This window comes from Aspergillus luchuensis, chromosome 1, assembly GCF_016861625.1.
Source record: "Aspergillus luchuensis IFO 4308 DNA, chromosome 1, nearly complete sequence".
In the NCBI taxonomy this organism is placed as follows: Eukaryota; Fungi; Ascomycota; class Eurotiomycetes; order Eurotiales; family Aspergillaceae; genus Aspergillus; species Aspergillus luchuensis.
In genome coordinates this window covers 571,694-587,501 of record NC_054849.1, presented here as the reverse complement: position 1 = coordinate 587,501, position 15,808 = coordinate 571,694, and the positions used below count along the sequence as shown (strand labels likewise).

General features: G+C 49.9%; 9 protein-coding genes across 9 annotated transcripts; 5 read left to right on the top strand and 4 right to left on the bottom strand.

Moving 5' to 3' along the window:
* Positions 1 to 369: 369 nt before the first annotated feature.
* AKAW2_10213A (uncharacterized protein) lies at positions 370 to 3,429 on the top strand (the record flags this gene model as incomplete). Its single annotated transcript, XM_041684691.1, has 1 exon — positions 370 to 3,429. One exon carries the CDS (start codon positions 370 to 372, stop codon positions 3,427 to 3,429), a length of 3,060 nt encoding a protein of 1,019 aa, XP_041536933.1.
* Positions 3,430 to 4,092: 663 nt separating this feature from the next.
* Positions 4,093 to 5,434, top strand: AKAW2_10212A (uncharacterized protein; the record flags this gene model as incomplete). Its single annotated transcript, XM_041684680.1, has 5 exons — positions 4,093 to 4,148; positions 4,206 to 4,275; positions 4,329 to 4,975; positions 5,040 to 5,314; positions 5,367 to 5,434. The coding sequence occupies 5 exons, from the start codon at positions 4,093 to 4,095 to the stop codon at positions 5,432 to 5,434; spliced, it is 1,116 nt and encodes a 371-aa protein (XP_041536932.1).
* A 290-nt stretch (positions 5,435 to 5,724) lies between these two features.
* AKAW2_10211A (uncharacterized protein) lies at positions 5,725 to 6,042 on the top strand (the record flags this gene model as incomplete). The annotated part of the gene is made up of 1 exon (XM_041684669.1): positions 5,725 to 6,042. The coding sequence occupies one exon, from the start codon at positions 5,725 to 5,727 to the stop codon at positions 6,040 to 6,042; it is 318 nt and encodes a 105-aa protein (XP_041536931.1).
* A 655-nt stretch (positions 6,043 to 6,697) lies between these two features.
* On the top strand, positions 6,698 to 7,343 carry AKAW2_10210A (YbhB/YbcL family Raf kinase inhibitor-like protein; the record flags this gene model as incomplete). The annotated part of the gene is made up of 2 exons (XM_041684658.1): positions 6,698 to 6,842; positions 6,898 to 7,343. The coding sequence occupies 2 exons, from the start codon at positions 6,698 to 6,700 to the stop codon at positions 7,341 to 7,343; spliced, it is 591 nt and encodes a 196-aa protein (XP_041536930.1).
* A 974-nt stretch (positions 7,344 to 8,317) lies between these two features.
* AKAW2_10209A (alpha/beta fold hydrolase) lies at positions 8,318 to 9,488 on the top strand (the record flags this gene model as incomplete). Its single annotated transcript, XM_041684646.1, has 4 exons — positions 8,318 to 8,646; positions 8,709 to 8,815; positions 8,875 to 8,975; positions 9,033 to 9,488. 4 exons carry the CDS (start codon positions 8,318 to 8,320, stop codon positions 9,486 to 9,488), a joined length of 993 nt encoding a protein of 330 aa, XP_041536929.1.
* A 59-nt stretch (positions 9,489 to 9,547) lies between these two features.
* AKAW2_10208S (uncharacterized protein) lies at positions 9,548 to 9,931 on the bottom strand (the record flags this gene model as incomplete). The annotated part of the gene is made up of 1 exon (XM_041684635.1): positions 9,548 to 9,931. One exon carries the CDS (start codon positions 9,929 to 9,931, stop codon positions 9,548 to 9,550), a length of 384 nt encoding a protein of 127 aa, XP_041536928.1.
* A 26-nt stretch (positions 9,932 to 9,957) lies between these two features.
* Positions 9,958 to 10,898, bottom strand: AKAW2_10207S (uncharacterized protein; the record flags this gene model as incomplete). The annotated part of the gene is made up of 2 exons (XM_041684624.1): positions 9,958 to 10,316; positions 10,376 to 10,898. The coding sequence occupies 2 exons, from the start codon at positions 10,896 to 10,898 to the stop codon at positions 9,958 to 9,960; spliced, it is 882 nt and encodes a 293-aa protein (XP_041536927.1).
* A 677-nt stretch (positions 10,899 to 11,575) lies between these two features.
* On the bottom strand, positions 11,576 to 11,968 carry AKAW2_10206S (EthD domain-containing protein; the record flags this gene model as incomplete). Its single annotated transcript, XM_041684613.1, has 1 exon — positions 11,576 to 11,968. One exon carries the CDS (start codon positions 11,966 to 11,968, stop codon positions 11,576 to 11,578), a length of 393 nt encoding a protein of 130 aa, XP_041536926.1.
* Positions 11,969 to 12,469: 501 nt separating this feature from the next.
* Positions 12,470 to 15,025, bottom strand: AKAW2_10205S (uncharacterized protein; the record flags this gene model as incomplete). Its single annotated transcript, XM_041684602.1, has 1 exon — positions 12,470 to 15,025. The coding sequence occupies one exon, from the start codon at positions 15,023 to 15,025 to the stop codon at positions 12,470 to 12,472; it is 2,556 nt and encodes an 851-aa protein (XP_041536925.1).
* Positions 15,026 to 15,808: the final 783 nt, after the last annotated feature.

The window sequence follows — 15,808 nt, the reverse complement described above, 5'->3', positions numbered from 1 at the left end:
TGTCGAATGGATAAGAAGATACTTGGACAAATTACCAAGGTCTCACCCGATTCTAGCACGTGGGAGAATTTGGACGAGCGAACATTGTGGCGTGAGATCTTCCTAGAGTTTATCTTCAAAAAGGTGAAGCCTACTTCATGCTACTGGGTCATTGATGCTCTCGACGAGTGTCTAAAATCCTGTCTCCTTGTTTCTTTACTTACAGAATGTCCTCCGTGGTTGCGAATATTTGTTACGAGTCGCAACGGGCTGAAAATGTCTCGATGCCATCCATCTCATTATCACGCCATTGGGGAATACACTTTACAGCCCCAGGATACGATAGATGATTTGAGGAAATTTGTCAATTCGAGGTTTCAGCACCTACCCATGGCAGCTGATGACGATCAGGGAAGATTCCAAGCCAAAATCCTGGATATGGCTAATGGATCCTTTTTATGGTTATCCCTCGTAATTCGGGAGCTCGAGACCACATTCTCCGCAGAAAGCGCAGAAAAGGTTATCAGTGAAACGCCTAGAGAGATGCACAATGTCTACAAGCGAATCTTACAAAACATACCGGCCCAGAGCCATGATTTGGTTCGGTCCATCCTTACCTGGACGTCGCTGGCATTGAGGCCGCTTTCCGTAGAAGAGTTGAAGCATGCCATTAAGATCGACACCGGTGAAACAGTTCACAGATTGGAAGATGCTATCAACACCAATTGTGGGCAACTCATTAAAGTTGGCCGAGGAAATGAAGTTCAATGTGTTCACCAAACTGCTCGAGCATTCTTGTTGGAGCAGGAAGAAATTTCAGCCTTTGTCATACACAGGCCTACAAGCCAATTGCGGATCGCAGAGCTCTGCCTAAAGGCATTAAGCAACTTCATCGACAATGCGCCCGGCACACGAGGATCAGACGCACGTTCTCTGCCTATCACTGCAGAGAGCAACATTGCTGACTATGCCGCAATTTATTTTTCTGACCATCTGAATGATTGCGCTAGAGGAGACCCCAACATATGGGATTCACTCCTGAAGTTTATGGAGTGTACTGCATTACCCTGGATTCAGTACCTCGCTGAGACAAGGAGACTACAGTATGTCACGCACACCGCAAGGAACATGGCCTCATATTTGGCATGCAACAGTGAAAAGTTGCCTATACCAAACGAAAAAAAGAAGCAGCTACGGAAGTGGATACACGACTTGCTAAGAGTGAATGCCAGATTCCGGGTAGCCTTGGACACTTGCCCTTCAGCAATTCATACAGTCATTCCATCACTCTGCCCCTCGGAGTCAATGATATCAAGACAATACACCTTGCGTCCTCGTGGCATCATACTCAAAAGCCTTGAAGTTGATGGCTGGAATGAATGCATTTCTCGAATTGATTATGGTACCTCACGGACGACTGCAATCGCCCATGGGAATTTCCACTTTGCTGTTTCATTGTCCGATGGAAGTATCACTCTTTATCTTTGGGAATCACTGGAAAAGAAGGCCATTTTCACCCACGAAGAGCGAGTGGCAATACTCAAATTTAGTGATGATGACCAGTACTTGGCCTCCAGTGGCCGGCGCAACATCAAAGTCTGGGATCTGCAGACATTAAGACAAGTGCGAACTTATGATGTCCCGCACCAACCTCTTACCGTCACATTTCATGAAAATAGCAGTGTTTTACTGGCCGCTACTCGAGGAAATTACATAACTACTTGGATTCTTGACGACGAAAAAAACTCGGGAGACACTCTTCCATGGACCCAGCGATTTCAAGAAGTGACAGGACAGACCAAACCAACTCAACCCCCAGCAATGGCTCTCTTGGCAAATGACGGCTCTTATCTTGCAGTCAGCTACAAAGGCCGACCGGTATATGTGTTTGAGATGACGACATCGTCTCTTGTTCAAGCCTGTTACAGAAACAGTAATATGGCCATAGAATACACCGTTGATGGCATGGTATTCAACCGAAACCGCAATGTCCTGGTGGTCTCATATGGCGATGGAGAGCTTGTTGTCTATGACCTATATTCTGCTGCGTTATGCTACCGCAGGCAGGATGTCTATGCTCATACTCTCACCTGTTTCCCAGATGGTCGCATCCTTCTCACTGGCAGCTCTCGTGGCACTTTGAATGTCTTTGAGTTTACCGGGGCTCAAGGGACAAGCCTAGCACTCACACATAGAATCGATTCGTCCGAAGACGGTATCCGTGGGGTTTCATTCAGTGCCGACAGCCTGCGATTCGCTGATATCCGTGGTACTCAGTGCCGAGTATGGGGACCGGAAGCTTTGATTGGGGGAGAGTACGAAGATGATAGTGAAAGCGACTTCAGTCAAGCAAGGACCCTTGAGACTACTTCAAATCATATGGAACGAGCCGCGGACGTTCAAATAACAGCAATCTGCCCTCACCCAGATGGAAGGTACCTCTTCTGTGGAAAGGAAGATGGATCCGTCATGTGCTTCGACGGACAAACCATGCAACAGAAAGAAGTGTGTCGGCACGCTCTGGGTACTATGATAACCTGCGTGGGATACTGCAGAAGAGGCGGGCTCCTCGTCACAGCAGACGAGTCCAGTCGCATCCTCGTGTCCAAAATAGAGCCCAACGCGGATGGAGATGGGATATTTACTACTGTGAACGAAATACGATCCGGGGAGCCTGTATTGGATTTGCTGTTCAACACGAGCGGAACAAAGGTCCTGATTGAGGGAAGACACTGGGTCAAGGTGTGGACGTTGTCTGGAGACCAGATTGACTTTCGTCTCTGTCTAGATGACTTTAGCCATGACCACGAAATTCTTCAGCACCCTCAGCTTCCAGACTCTTTCTTGGTTATAGGTGCCGGTCAAGCCTATGTGTACATGTGGGACCGTCCTGAAGAGACGACGGGTGAAAAGTGTCTGAAGGAAAAGCCACCCAATGATGATAGAAATGATGAAATAGCTTCACGGCTTGACGCCTTGAATAAAACTGGAAGACCAATGAGTGCTGGGAAATTCGTTGCTACGATTGGCGAAAAACATGCATATAAGAAGGCTCCACATTCCAACTTGAGAGTCTGGAAAGCAACTGAACTCCACCCGGACAACAAATGGCCCAATGAATATCCTCTTCCAGACTTCGAGAATATATCCAGCAGAATACATCAAATTATCGGCGTCTGTGGGGGCCTATTTCTGTTTGTGGATGGCGATTTCTGGGTTTGTACTGTTGATCTGGCTCAATGGATTACCAACAGGCAGGGCGCATGGCGGCATTTCTTACTTTTATCAGAGTGGAGAGGAAGCAACGCAAACTTTCTTATTGAGTACCTACCCGCCACCCGCGACTTTATGGTCGTACAGAGGCATAACGTGCTTGTTATCAAGCGCGGGCTCAATGTTGCGGTGCCGTTGGAGTGGCCTGCAGCACTTGGTAGCGTTACCTCGGAATAAAATAGACAAGCCAGAACTCGCGATAAAAGCTTGAAATGCAGTATCCTGCTACCCTGCAATTGAAAGTACGGAATTATGTCCACGAACACTGAGACTACGTGGCTTTCATCTGTTTTCCAGCTGTCGGCTAGTCATCCGTCCTTCACACACCATAGGTCTGGAAGGAAGAACGCATTTCTTGGCTCATTAGCCTGCATGCCTTCGCTTGTAGTCTAGAGATAGCGAAAATAAGGCAGACATAGATTTCCGGATGATTATTGGCCATACCTCCCTGTCAGGGCACAGGGCTGATATGCCGGCTCCGATCCCGATTCCGTTTCCGGCCATGAGTCCGACCCGGTTCCTCCGACAGCAATGCTGATTGGCCCGGTCGAGGTCGGTTCTATCTTTATTGCTATCTGTTGTTGGTATCTTCTCTGGATCCTTGTCCTGCTACTCTTCAAGGACCTAGCACTAACAGTTTTATCATCTGTCTGTTTTCTTTAGAGATGGACCAACTCAAATTCTTTTGAAGTTTCCTTCTATGGTGGTCTGACGCGGTATTCCAAGGTCTTTTACTGAAGTGAGATGCACCGACAACATCGGAGGCGACATGCCTGCGCCAGGTCTAAATGTGTTCCGACCCGAGATTCGGTCCTAGGTATACCGAGTTGCGAACGTTGTATGCGGCTCTCCCAGCCTTGTATCGCCCCACAAACTCAAGGGACTGGCAATCGCAGGTCAGTCTCATCACATTTTCAGGACACTATTTGTGAGGCTGACTTTCCGTTTAAAAGTAGGAATAGCCGCATTGACACCCTGCAGGAGCAAGCAGACAGTTTAGTCACTCAGGTGGCATTAATGAAGGTACTTGCTCCAATCCTCGGTAGTGGACCAACCTATTGAATCATCCTTACCAGAGAAGTAGTCATGACAACCTACCTTTTCGAACACCGAAACATCAATTTCACTTCAGCCAAGACGATTCAGGCTATAGCAATCATCATGAGTTACCTGCTGGAAACTCGCCGTCAGGGATGGATGCAGAAGTGGATTTTATCTCTCGTGGGCTTTTCACTCTCCTAGAATGTGAAGAGTTTTTGGCAGATTTTCGCTTGCATAAAATGCCCCTGTTTCCTTTCGTCATAATTCCCACTCAGCTGGGTGTTCCGACACTTCGGCAGCAATTTCCCTTTCTCCTGCTGTGCATCGTGACCGCCTGCCTGGAGCACAAACCATCGTTACAACTAAAAATGGAACAAGAAGTCAGGAGGTCCATCGCCGCTCGCTTGGTAGCCAACTTGGAGAGGAGCTTGGATCTGCTCTTAGGGCTTTTGGTCCACGTTGCCTGGAGTTATTATCACTGGCCTATCTATGATTCCCAGTGTTTCATGTTTCTGCAAATGGCGGTCATGATTGTTGGGGATCTAGGCCTGGACAAAGGAGACTTGAATAGGCAGGCTTCTCCGTTTAGCAGCCAGGTTGCTAACCAGGTAGAGATTGATAGCGATTGCTGGACCTCAGCGGCACAGCGGGCTCTTCCCGGATGTTATTATCTCTGTTCGAGGTGAGTTGATAGGAATCCCCTTCTTTCGGGCATTAGAAGCTTACATCTATGATATCCATAACAGGTCACTGTTCTTTCGAGGACAGCTAGCCATGAAGTATACTGAACGGATCAAACGGTGCGCTGAGATGCTTGCACTAAAGGCAGAATACCCTACCGATGTAGTGCTCGGGGTATATACAAAGGAGTACACACGCTTCAGGACTGATTGGTCGCTTGTTGGGAAGCATTTTTCGGGAGCAGATGAGAGCATGGCCTGGCGGAAGCTATCTGGCTCCCTCGCACTGCAGCAAAAGCATACAGAGGAACTTCTCCGTAACCAAAATCTTTGGGATAACTGTGAGTCATCCCCTAAAACTATACTGCTGTGTCAGGCACTAACATCTACCAGGGGCTGTGCGCCTAGAGCTTAGTGCAACATCATTACTAGTTCTTGGACGGCACCACTGCACTCCCTAATGTGATCTACAGCAGCTTCAAGCATTATCCTCGTCAGCATACAATACTATCAACATGTTTCTTGCAATACCATTACCAGCGCTCGTTCACCTGCCTGCTTCGTCATACAATATACTTTGGTACAGCCATCTGCTTTTTTCAAAGCTCCACTTGCTATTTCATGAGCGGTTCGATATCCCTGGGATCAAAAGACATGACATTCACACCCTCGGACTTGCTCTGATGAAGAAAATGGAAGGTAATCTGCGAGATAATAACCCTTTGATAGACTGAAAAAGGTGTTGAGAAGCATGTTGGTTTGGCTGGACAATACCATGAGTGAGCAGCGACAAGGACATATCAACCTCTCGACACAGAGATCGGGATATGAGCACGAATGTACTAGGTTGCATCATCTTGGTCCCAATGCTTTGCAGGGACACGCATGCGAAGTGACTGGTAGCCAGAGTGCTATCCGTGGATATCGTTCTCCGACCGCCAGGCATGAATCACCTGCGATATATCCAGGAGGTGAAAGTGAAAGGAAAGATCGAGAGACGACTTTGTGGGAGAACATGTTGGATGAATTCGACTGGCACCAGGAGCCTTCGGGCTTCGTTTGTAAATGACAACATGGTGGCCGGTTCAGAATTGATGTAACTATGTAAGTAGAGAAAACTGCAAGTTGACACTATTTTCGATTGACAAGATACGGATCGAGAGCTCCACAGCTATTCTTTGGTTCAGGAGCGGCACAAATCGGCAGTCCCCTGCACACAGCGGCAGTGGGACATGTTGCCACTGCTCGAGCCAAACAAGCTCTTTGAGGATGATCCGCTTCTATCACGAGATATGATGGATATCCAGTATTTTATGTATACGACGAACCGAGCGATTCGGTGGTTGATTCCGTCAGATGCACTCAAAGTTTTGTGCCTAGGTGCATACTGACTGTTGAACATTATTCCCTTTTTTCCAGAACCAAATGTTCAGTAACAGTTTCACGTGAAGCACTCAAAGGAGATGGTTTCCGTAACGGCCACATGATATCCGACGTTTCACGGATTTAACCCTAAAATGGAAGCGGAACGACGGGAATTCTGCACAAGCCGGGCCCGCTGCCGATCCACTCGCCAACCCGATCCAGCATCATCCGCCGATGTATGACGAAGCCTTCGGCGGACGGAGCTGATTTTAACCTCCGTTCCTGAACGTTATATAGACATGGGACGATCCATTGGAACTGTGTTCCTGGCCAGACCTCTTACGCTTTAACCATCCAGCATGCGTTATCTCTCCCTTCTATCCGCCCTCGCCGCCACCGCGCTGGCCCAGACGCCCCCGGGCAGCTCCCCATCCACCAACAAGAACTTTGGTGTCGCCTTTCCCAATGCCACCGTGACCCCTGGTACCTGGATGAGCCCTGATGGTACATACTCCGCCTCGTATACGGTGTAAGCTCAAAAACTAACTCCAAACGAAAGACATCACCAGCCAGCCGGCCATCTATGTCACCGAGAACCTGAACAAGGATGCCACCTACATGGTCGTGATGCTCGACCTCAACATCCCTGATTCGGATGTCACCACCGCCGCCTACTACGACACTCTCGTCCCCGGTCTGGCTGTCAACACCACCACCCGCCTGCACTGGTGGGGTGGCAACTACACTATCCAGAACGGACGCTTCGTCAACTCCAGCGATGCTATCTCCGAATATACGGCTCCTCGTCCCCGAGACAGCACCAACCACACCTACACGCTGTATCTGTTTGACCAGCCCGAGGGATATGTGCCTTTCGATGAGGCAGCAAACGGGACTTATTACTCGCAGACTGCTTTTGCGCGGTTCAACTTCACTCTGGAGCCGATCTTGAAGGCGGTTGGGGGGCCGGTTGCGGCGAATTATTTTTTGAGTGATGAGATCTAGACTGTCACACAGCCTGGACTGGTTATATCTATGCTTCGCGGTCAGCTCTTTGTGTACTAGTGTACCATACTCGTGATTGAATCTTTACTATGCAGAAGTGTATAAAGCTCAGTAACAGCCAAAAGACACTAAGATAGGTGCAATGTAGCCATTACCTGATCCGCTAAGCATGGAAGACACCTAGAATTGTTGACGAATTGAATTGGGATGAACTTTAACCATCTCATTCAATGTATAGGAATATTCATGTACTTGCGACAGGCTTGGAAACTTGATCAACGGCGACGTGAGAATTGCGTCCCACATTACCTACCTGTAGTGTTTATATCAATTGAAGCTTATGAGTGATGCGCATTCTTGGCTCCAAGACTCAGATCTCTTGTCTTTTACCAAATGGTCAAGCGGTTAGCTCCAATGCACAACTGGCGAATTCACGCCGAAAGTGCACTAAAAAGCGGGTTCCGACAGTTGTCAACACAGGGTTGAACGAGTAGCTCAGACATGGAGCTATACTATGAATTAAAAAACCAAAGCTATTATATTCTCTACTGGGGTGGACCATGAATATTTCATAGTTCAGAGGTAAATAAATCACCAAAATGTAACGTTATGTCAAGTTCACTAATCGGAAATACAGACCCTCAATTATGTGCCTCGGCAGAGTGGAGGCCACTAATTAACTAGCCTTGGCAGCCAAATAAATGCCCCTCCGTGAACCACCATCCATAATCATTTAGTTTAAACTCTACTACTTCTTTGATCATAAGGTGTCCCCAACTATCCCCATCTCACTAACTACCAACAAAGCCAAGGTCCACTGTGATAGGGTAGTTCGTCAATCCCACTCTGCTTACGCTGACACTCACAAGCATCCAACAAGGCTGAGAGCTACCCCTCCAAACCCATCATATAATTACCCCAATCTCACCCTACTTCCCCCTTCAAGTGCAACCATCAACTCCTTGTCAAACAAAATGGCATCCACCGTCTACCCCAACCTAGCCAAAAAGGCCACTCTCTCCGACGGCACCACCTACGGCTACGTCCACGTCCCCGCCACGGACGGAAAACCCACCTTCCTCTTCCTCCACGGCTACCCCTCTACCAGCTACGACTGGCGACACCAGATCGCATTCCTGCAGAAGGGCGGATACGGTGTAATTGCGCCCGATCTGCTGGGCTATGGCGATACCGACAAGCCGACGGACCTCAAGGCGTACCGTTTGAAGGCGATGAGCCAGCATGTGATTGAGATTCTGGATCGCGAGGGTGTCTCTCGGGCGGTGTTGGTCGCGCATGATTGGTATGATGCCTGTCCTTCAATATAGATGTCAATTGCATGAATGAATACTAACAGGGCTTAAGGGGCGTCGGTCTCGCCTCCCGCGTGGCATATTACTATCCCCAGCGGTTCTACGGGTTCGTCAGCATTGCAGTCGCGTATAATGCCCCTGGGCCGAAGTTCGATCTCGGTATGAATCTTATCTATTACCCATATGACTATCGAGGATATGAATTCTGATAGTGATAGACGGTCTCCTCAAACACACCGAATCCCTCTTCGGATACCCCGTCTTCGGGTACTGGCTCTGGCATAACACCGATGAAGCAGCTGATGAGATGGCAGCTCATGTACATCCGCCCCTATCCTCCTTACTGAAGATTGAACGTATACTAATAAATCTACAGCCCGAATCCGCTTTCAACCTCATCTACCCGCAAGACCCTGCGATGTGGAAAACCGATCTCGCTCCCATCGGCAAAGCAGCCGAATGGGTCCGCTCTGGCAAAACCACCCCTCTCCCGTCCTGGCTCACCCAGGAAGACTACGATATCCATCATCGTGTCTTCTCGGAGGGTGGATACGCCGGTCCGCTGTCGTGGTATAAGGCTGCGATTCGCGGCATCAATACCGAAGATGAAGCGGACATTGAGGGTGGAGTGGGGAAATGCACCGTGAAGAATCTGTATATTGCTGCGAAGCAGGACTATGTTTGTCGGATGGAGGTGGGGTCGCATATGACGACTACGAATGTGGTGGATTCGAGGATCGAGGTGGTGGATGCGGGTCATTGGGTGCAGTTGGAGAAGCCGGATGTTGTGAATGAGTTGTTGGTTGGGTTTGCGGAGGAGGTTGCGAAGTAATGTAATTTACTTACTTCTTATCGGGGGGAGTAGGTTCGGTGTATTTATCTATGGATAAATTATGTACATGCTTGCAAACTCCGTTCATAATCAGGCATCACCCACTTAGATACCCATTCCGACTGCAACACCTCTTCAATGGTCAGTCTCTTTTCCGGCTCAAATCTCAACATCCCCCGCATCAGCTCCAAAATAGCAGCAGTCTCATCATCACAAAAGTCCCCTACTCCACCCTGCCGTCGATACTCCCTCACTCCCTGCTCAAACGCCAGGTCCAAAGTAGGCCATACCTCGCGGCCTTCCACTGGACGCCCATCTTCATCAAAGAAATAGCCCCGCTCCTCCCATGCACTATACCACGCCTGCGGCATAGGCCCAAGTACATCAATTTGCTGACACGTGACTTCATCCTCTGGCGCCTCGGTGCTGAAAATAGCCTTCATACCCAGAATCTCCCACACAGCAGTAGCTAAGCTCCAAACGTCCGCAGGGTACGAAAGAAGCGCTGGGGCTCAAACAGAGCCTCGGGTGGGCAGTAAGGCACAGGGGTGTGGCAATACTCTCCAGAGCGAGGGGATGAGACTGGGGAGAACGCCTCTCCGAAATCACTCAAAAGAACCTGGGCGTCCTGCAATGTGAATTCCTCGGCTTTTTTTCCGAGGTAAAGAGGTAGCACTGCTTTCGGTGGAACATGTGGTGGAAGTGAGCCTCCGTCACGCTGTGTGATTGGCACCGTCTCAGGGTTCCCATATTGCTCGTAGAATTCCTCAGTAGAGAGACCGTCGAAGCTTGCTGGTAGCTTTACTAAGATGTTGCGAAGATGGATATCTTGTTTTTATCAGCATCGACTTGAAGAACTGGGTCAAAGCGATGGACTCTGAGCTTACCTCCGTGAACATAGCCTTGCGAGTGCATATAAGCGACAGCTAGTACAAGGCCCCCTGATAACGCACGCGCAACGTCAAGTGGGAAAAGACGGCTGAAAGAGACTTCTCTGAGGTTGCATCGTGCAGGTGTCGTCGTATGGCATGGATGCGTCCCGTTGGGACCAGTCACCTCGAATTCATCTAACGGTACCGGTATGGAGTCGAGGCCCGCGCGAACAGACGATGGCACTGAAGCGGGCGCCGAAAGAGCCCGCAGAATCTTAATTTCATGCGGAAGGGAATTTGCTATGCCTACTTTGACGGCGACGTAGCGTTCCATGTGGGTGTCGCGGGCGAGCCATACGGTCGAGTATCCTCCGTATCCGAGCTTGTCGATGATGCGATATCGGTCATGTAGTAGATCCCCTACCATGACAGGGTGGTAGCCTCCGGGTCTATATTTCTCGAGAGACTCGGCCCCGTCGATCCAATTGTACTTGGGGTATGACTCGCTTGATGAGTTGTCACTGCTTGATGTTGTCATACTTGAATAGTGGGAGCGGAATTTTGAGTTATATTGAAGCCGTTGATAATGCATGAGAAGTGGGTGACACCGTGAGGTTAAGGGCTGAAGCGCTCTAGATGGTGAGAGAACGGCGTGACAGACCGACTTAATCCGCTGGGAGTTTGAGCTGGCCACTGCGGAGATACTTTTACCTGGTTCTGACTGGTTCAAGTTGTATTGAGAGAGCTGGTATTGGAATTTGGGGGTTGTTGTGTAGGATGCGGTGTGACGCGTGAAGGGAATGGGTGTAGGGCGTTTGACGCGATGGATGAGGAGTTGGTGGCGTAGTAGAGGCCATTTTTGGGGATTTGGTATCACTTGATATATGCGTAGCATTGACTAACGCGTCGTGATGGGTGGTGTTGAAGTGGTTGTCGGTGGTTGTTATGTATGGAGCCGTGATGCGGCAGATCTACAAGGGGTCGTCGATCCCTGCGTCACCTGTCACTCCGTGGACATAGAATGGCCATTTAGTAGGTAATAGTAGATGTGATAGGCAATAAATCTTCTACTACAATATGCAAGTTCTCACACATACTCAATAACGTCCAATTGATCTGCCTCGATTCTCAAACGTGCAAAACCAACCCCACATCATCCCCATCTCTGTAAGAGGTGATCATCATGAACATCAACCAGAAAAGTCAACATTGAAATCACCTCTTCGTCTCCCTCACCTCCCCCAACACCACAATCCCCAACTTCCCCCGATCCGACCATTCATGCTCATCCTCCTGGATTGCTCTCGCAATCTCCGGCTCTCCGACTTTCGCCTGAAACCGCTCGAATGCAGCCTTATCCTCGAATGTCAATTCCGCTATCACGTCGAATGAGAAATCACTCTGTTGTCCGAGTAGCACGGTGGTAGGATATGTTCCCTCTGAAGACGGAGCAGTAGGACGATCAATATAGATTCGTCGATGGGAGAGGGGAAAATCAGGACCCGTAAGACGCTTGACTAGTTCGATGTGCGCTTCTAGACGGGATTTGAATGTGGAGGGGGAGATTTCTGGAAGGCGAGTTGCCTTGAGGAGGATCTTGAATGACATCTTGATTTTCTTTCTGTGTTTCTTGGCTTTATTGTTTGAACTGGTTCGAATTCTTGGTTTGGGGTGTGGAACTGGGTTGGTGACGGGGGGATTGATGGGTTGATGGCTCGGTGGGTGGGGATTTCCCCTTCTCCATGTAAGGGGCATGGATAATACGTAGTCTGTTGCTTGGCGGGTTTGTTACATTCTACGCTGGCTATATAGCAGGATAATAATATATATACAAGTATGAAATTCCTGTCTCAAGGTACTGCAGTTAATGCACATAAAGTTTTCAAAGTATAGGTCACAGGTGGACAATAAGATAAGCAAGTGAGGGTAAGAAAGCATAAGCAAGATTTGTGAATGAATGTAAGAAGGTAACATAGCAAGAGAGTGTGTGAAGCATCGTACAGAAACAAGAGAGTGTGTGGAAGCATCGTACAGAAAAGGGAGGGTGAGTCAAAGATTGGCAGCAAGGCTCAGCTCATGCTCAAGTTCGATAAATTAGTAGCAGCCCCGCTAATAAGCAGGAGTCGCTTTAGGCATGACCATCATGGTGGACGGGGTATAGGCAGGAACTCCTGGTGTGCGAGAAGGCGTCGCCGCACTAGAGGCGCAGGAGCTAGACGTCTGGCTGGATGACCACAGGGCATTATCTGCCATACCGCCATACCAAATTTGCCACTCAGGCTTGTTGCAGGCGTTCTCATTGTACTGGAATAGCCAGTTGTTTTCACCATCCGTGCTGGTGGGCGTGTAGTAGTACTCAGCCGGCTCAGAAGACAGCCCAAGAATTTGGTTGACTGTTGATGCGATGCGCGAGATTTGAGACACGTACTTTGCGCCTTGTCCAGTAGCGGCTACAGGCGTGCCAATGTAGATCTGAGTGCCAGGGTCGGGGTACGCAGCGGAGCCAGTGAGCTGTGGCAGCTTGAGGTTCACGTCGTTCGTCAGGTAGCTGATAATGTTGGTCTGGAATGATTGCTCGTTGAAGGCGACAGTGCCGTTCTGGCTCGACACAAATCCCGGGGATTCCCACAGGTGCGCCTCGTACACAGCGTACTTGGAGACAACGTAGAGAACAGTGCATCCGCGAACATTAGCCTGGGAAAGGCTGCTTGTACCGCTGCCAAAAACGACGGATGTAGATGTAGTTACGCCGCTAGTGCTCTTGACAAGGGGCTGTGCGGTCTGCATCTGGGTGGACATCCAGGCGAGAAAGCTGGAGGCCCTTTGAGCGAGCCCTCTGCTGAATAGACCGGACCGTCTGAATGACGTGCCTGAGGTATCGGTTGTGTCAGTTGACAGGCATTCAGTGCATTGGGGGCTGCACAGTTCCGAGACAGCTGCGCTTGATCTGGCAGCTGGAGACGCGGAGGATGAAGTGGCAGGCGAGGTAGTGGTAGCTGAGCCATCATCAGAGTCACCAGAATCATCTCCGGTATCTTCGCCGGAACCTTCACCGGAATTGTCACCAGAATCGTCGCCAGTGTCATCTCCAGCGTCATCACCAGTGTCATCTCCAGTATCATCTCCAGTGTCATCTCCAGTGTCATCTCCAGTGTCATCTCCAGTGTCATCTCCAGTGTCATCTCCAGTGTCATCTCCAGTATCATCTCCAGTATCATCACCAGTATCATCTCCAGTATCATCACCAGTATCATCGCCAGTATCATCTCCAGTGTCATCGCCGGTGTCGCCGCCGGAGTCATCACCGGTATCATCCCCAGAGTCATCGCCAGACTCATCACCAGTGTCATCTCCAGTATCATCTCCAGTGTCATCGCCAGTATCGTCGCCGGTGTCGTCGCCGGTGTCATCACCGGTATCATCCCCAGAGTCATCGCCCGACTCGTCACCAGTATCCTCTCCGTCATCGCCAGTGTCATCACCAGAATCGTCGCCGGTATCTTCCCCAGAGTCATCGCCAGTTTCCTCTCCATCATCCCCATCATCACCCGAGGCATCATCAGTCGGCTGGGCAGCTTCAGAGCTAACCGGAGTAGCACTTGTGGAAGTTGCAACGCCCGAAGAAATGATTGGCTTAGATGATGACACAGTATGAGATGAAGTCTCAACGGCACTGCTACTGGTTATGTGCGCAGATCCCGAGGTTATGGTGTGGGATGCAGTGTGGGACGCAGAGTGCGACGCAGAGTGCGACGCAGAGTGCGATGCAGAGTGCGATGCAGAGTGAGATTCAGGAGTGGAGGTCGGGTGCTCAGACCCTGTGCTTGTATGGTGGTGTGCAGCGCTGGAGGACAATTGATGAGATTCAGTGCTCGTCGTATGCGTGTGGCTGCCGCTAGCAGACGACCCGGGGCTTGTGGTGTGACTGTGAGTAGAAGTGCCTGCAGCAGACCCCTCCGAGACTGTCCGTGTTGATGTCCCTGGAGTTGGGGTTTGCACAAACTGGCCTCCCGATGCAGAGGTCTCATGAGCCGCACTACTCGAGGTGCTGTGGCCCTCGGGTGTCTTGGTGCTCGTAGTGTGAGTAGGTGTGGCCTTGGTCGACGTTGATGTACTGTGGCTCTCGGGTGTCTTGGTGCTGGTCGTATGCGTAGGAGTGGCCTTCGTCGAAGTCGAGGTACTCTGATCCTCAGGTGTCTTGGTACTCGTGGAAGTAGAAGTATCCTTGGTTGAGGTTGAGGTACTGTGCGACTCGGGAGTCTTGGTGCTTGTTGTGTGAGTAGACGTATCCTTGGTCGAGGTCGAAGTAGAAGTCTTGGATTTTGTGCTCGTCGTGTGAGTAGCTGTGTCCTTGGTCGAGGTGGAAGTCTTCGTCTTGGACTTCGTGCTCGTCTTACTCGACTTCTTGCTTGTCTTGCTGGACTTCTTGCTTGTCTTCTTTTTCTTCTTTCTAGCCACCAGCCGAGGGTGCTCGTCTTCATCCACCTCATGCTCAATACCGGCAGGATCCGACTCAGCCAGCCAAGCTCCTGCTACCGGAGCAGGAGTGATACTAGCGTGAGAGGCTACTACATCGGTAGTAGGTAGGTCAGCTCCCCAGGAGCTGGAAACCAGGCTGCCGGCCCACAGGGCCAGCAACAGCGTCTGCCTAAGTGTCGCAGGCATTTTCTGTGTTCACGATGCTTGGGAGACGGAAGTGGAATTGGCGGGTGAAGGCAATCTTATATGATCGCCCTGGTAACATAGCCGCATAAGATTCAGCCGAAGCATGTTGAAACAGCTTTTTCTAGGGCCTTCGGCCCCATGCGTTGAATTTCTAGCTCATTAGTGACCGATAGATCTAGGGACTGATTCGGAGAGACTATCGAACCCAATGAGTTATGGCCAACAGTGGGTCAACGGTCCTTCATATGGGGCCAAAACTGTTGCTCATTTGGTCTTGGTAGTGTTGGGTCGGATGAACAGGCTGCAATTGACATCTCTCATTCGACCTGGCTAGATTTTATGGGCTTGCCATGCTGCGTTGCCCGGTGCTCTATTTCTACAGGTATCCTGTCTTGCAGAGCGGTACAGACGTGGATCAGTGTATCTTCAATGTTGGGAAACGCGTGGAAACAGCTATTGTAAGTCACAAAGCAACCAAGGCAGAATGGGACTTGAACTAACGAACTGATTGTGTAGCGAATGCGGCTGTAGTATGGGTCATTTCATCCAGAGACTAACAAGACTCATGGGACACCTCCAGCTAACTCAGACTGTTCATTGCCCCTGGCGATCATTATTGAGCTAAGAGAATTTGGCCCCATGGCCCCAAATTGTGCTGGAAAGATCAGGTGTTTGCTTTCCTGTTTGCTTCTTGTTTGCTTACTGTTTGCCTGGGGACAACATTTCCAACCAGCCTTAGAATCGCCCCCACGTCAGCGACAAACACTGCCACACTAACATCAA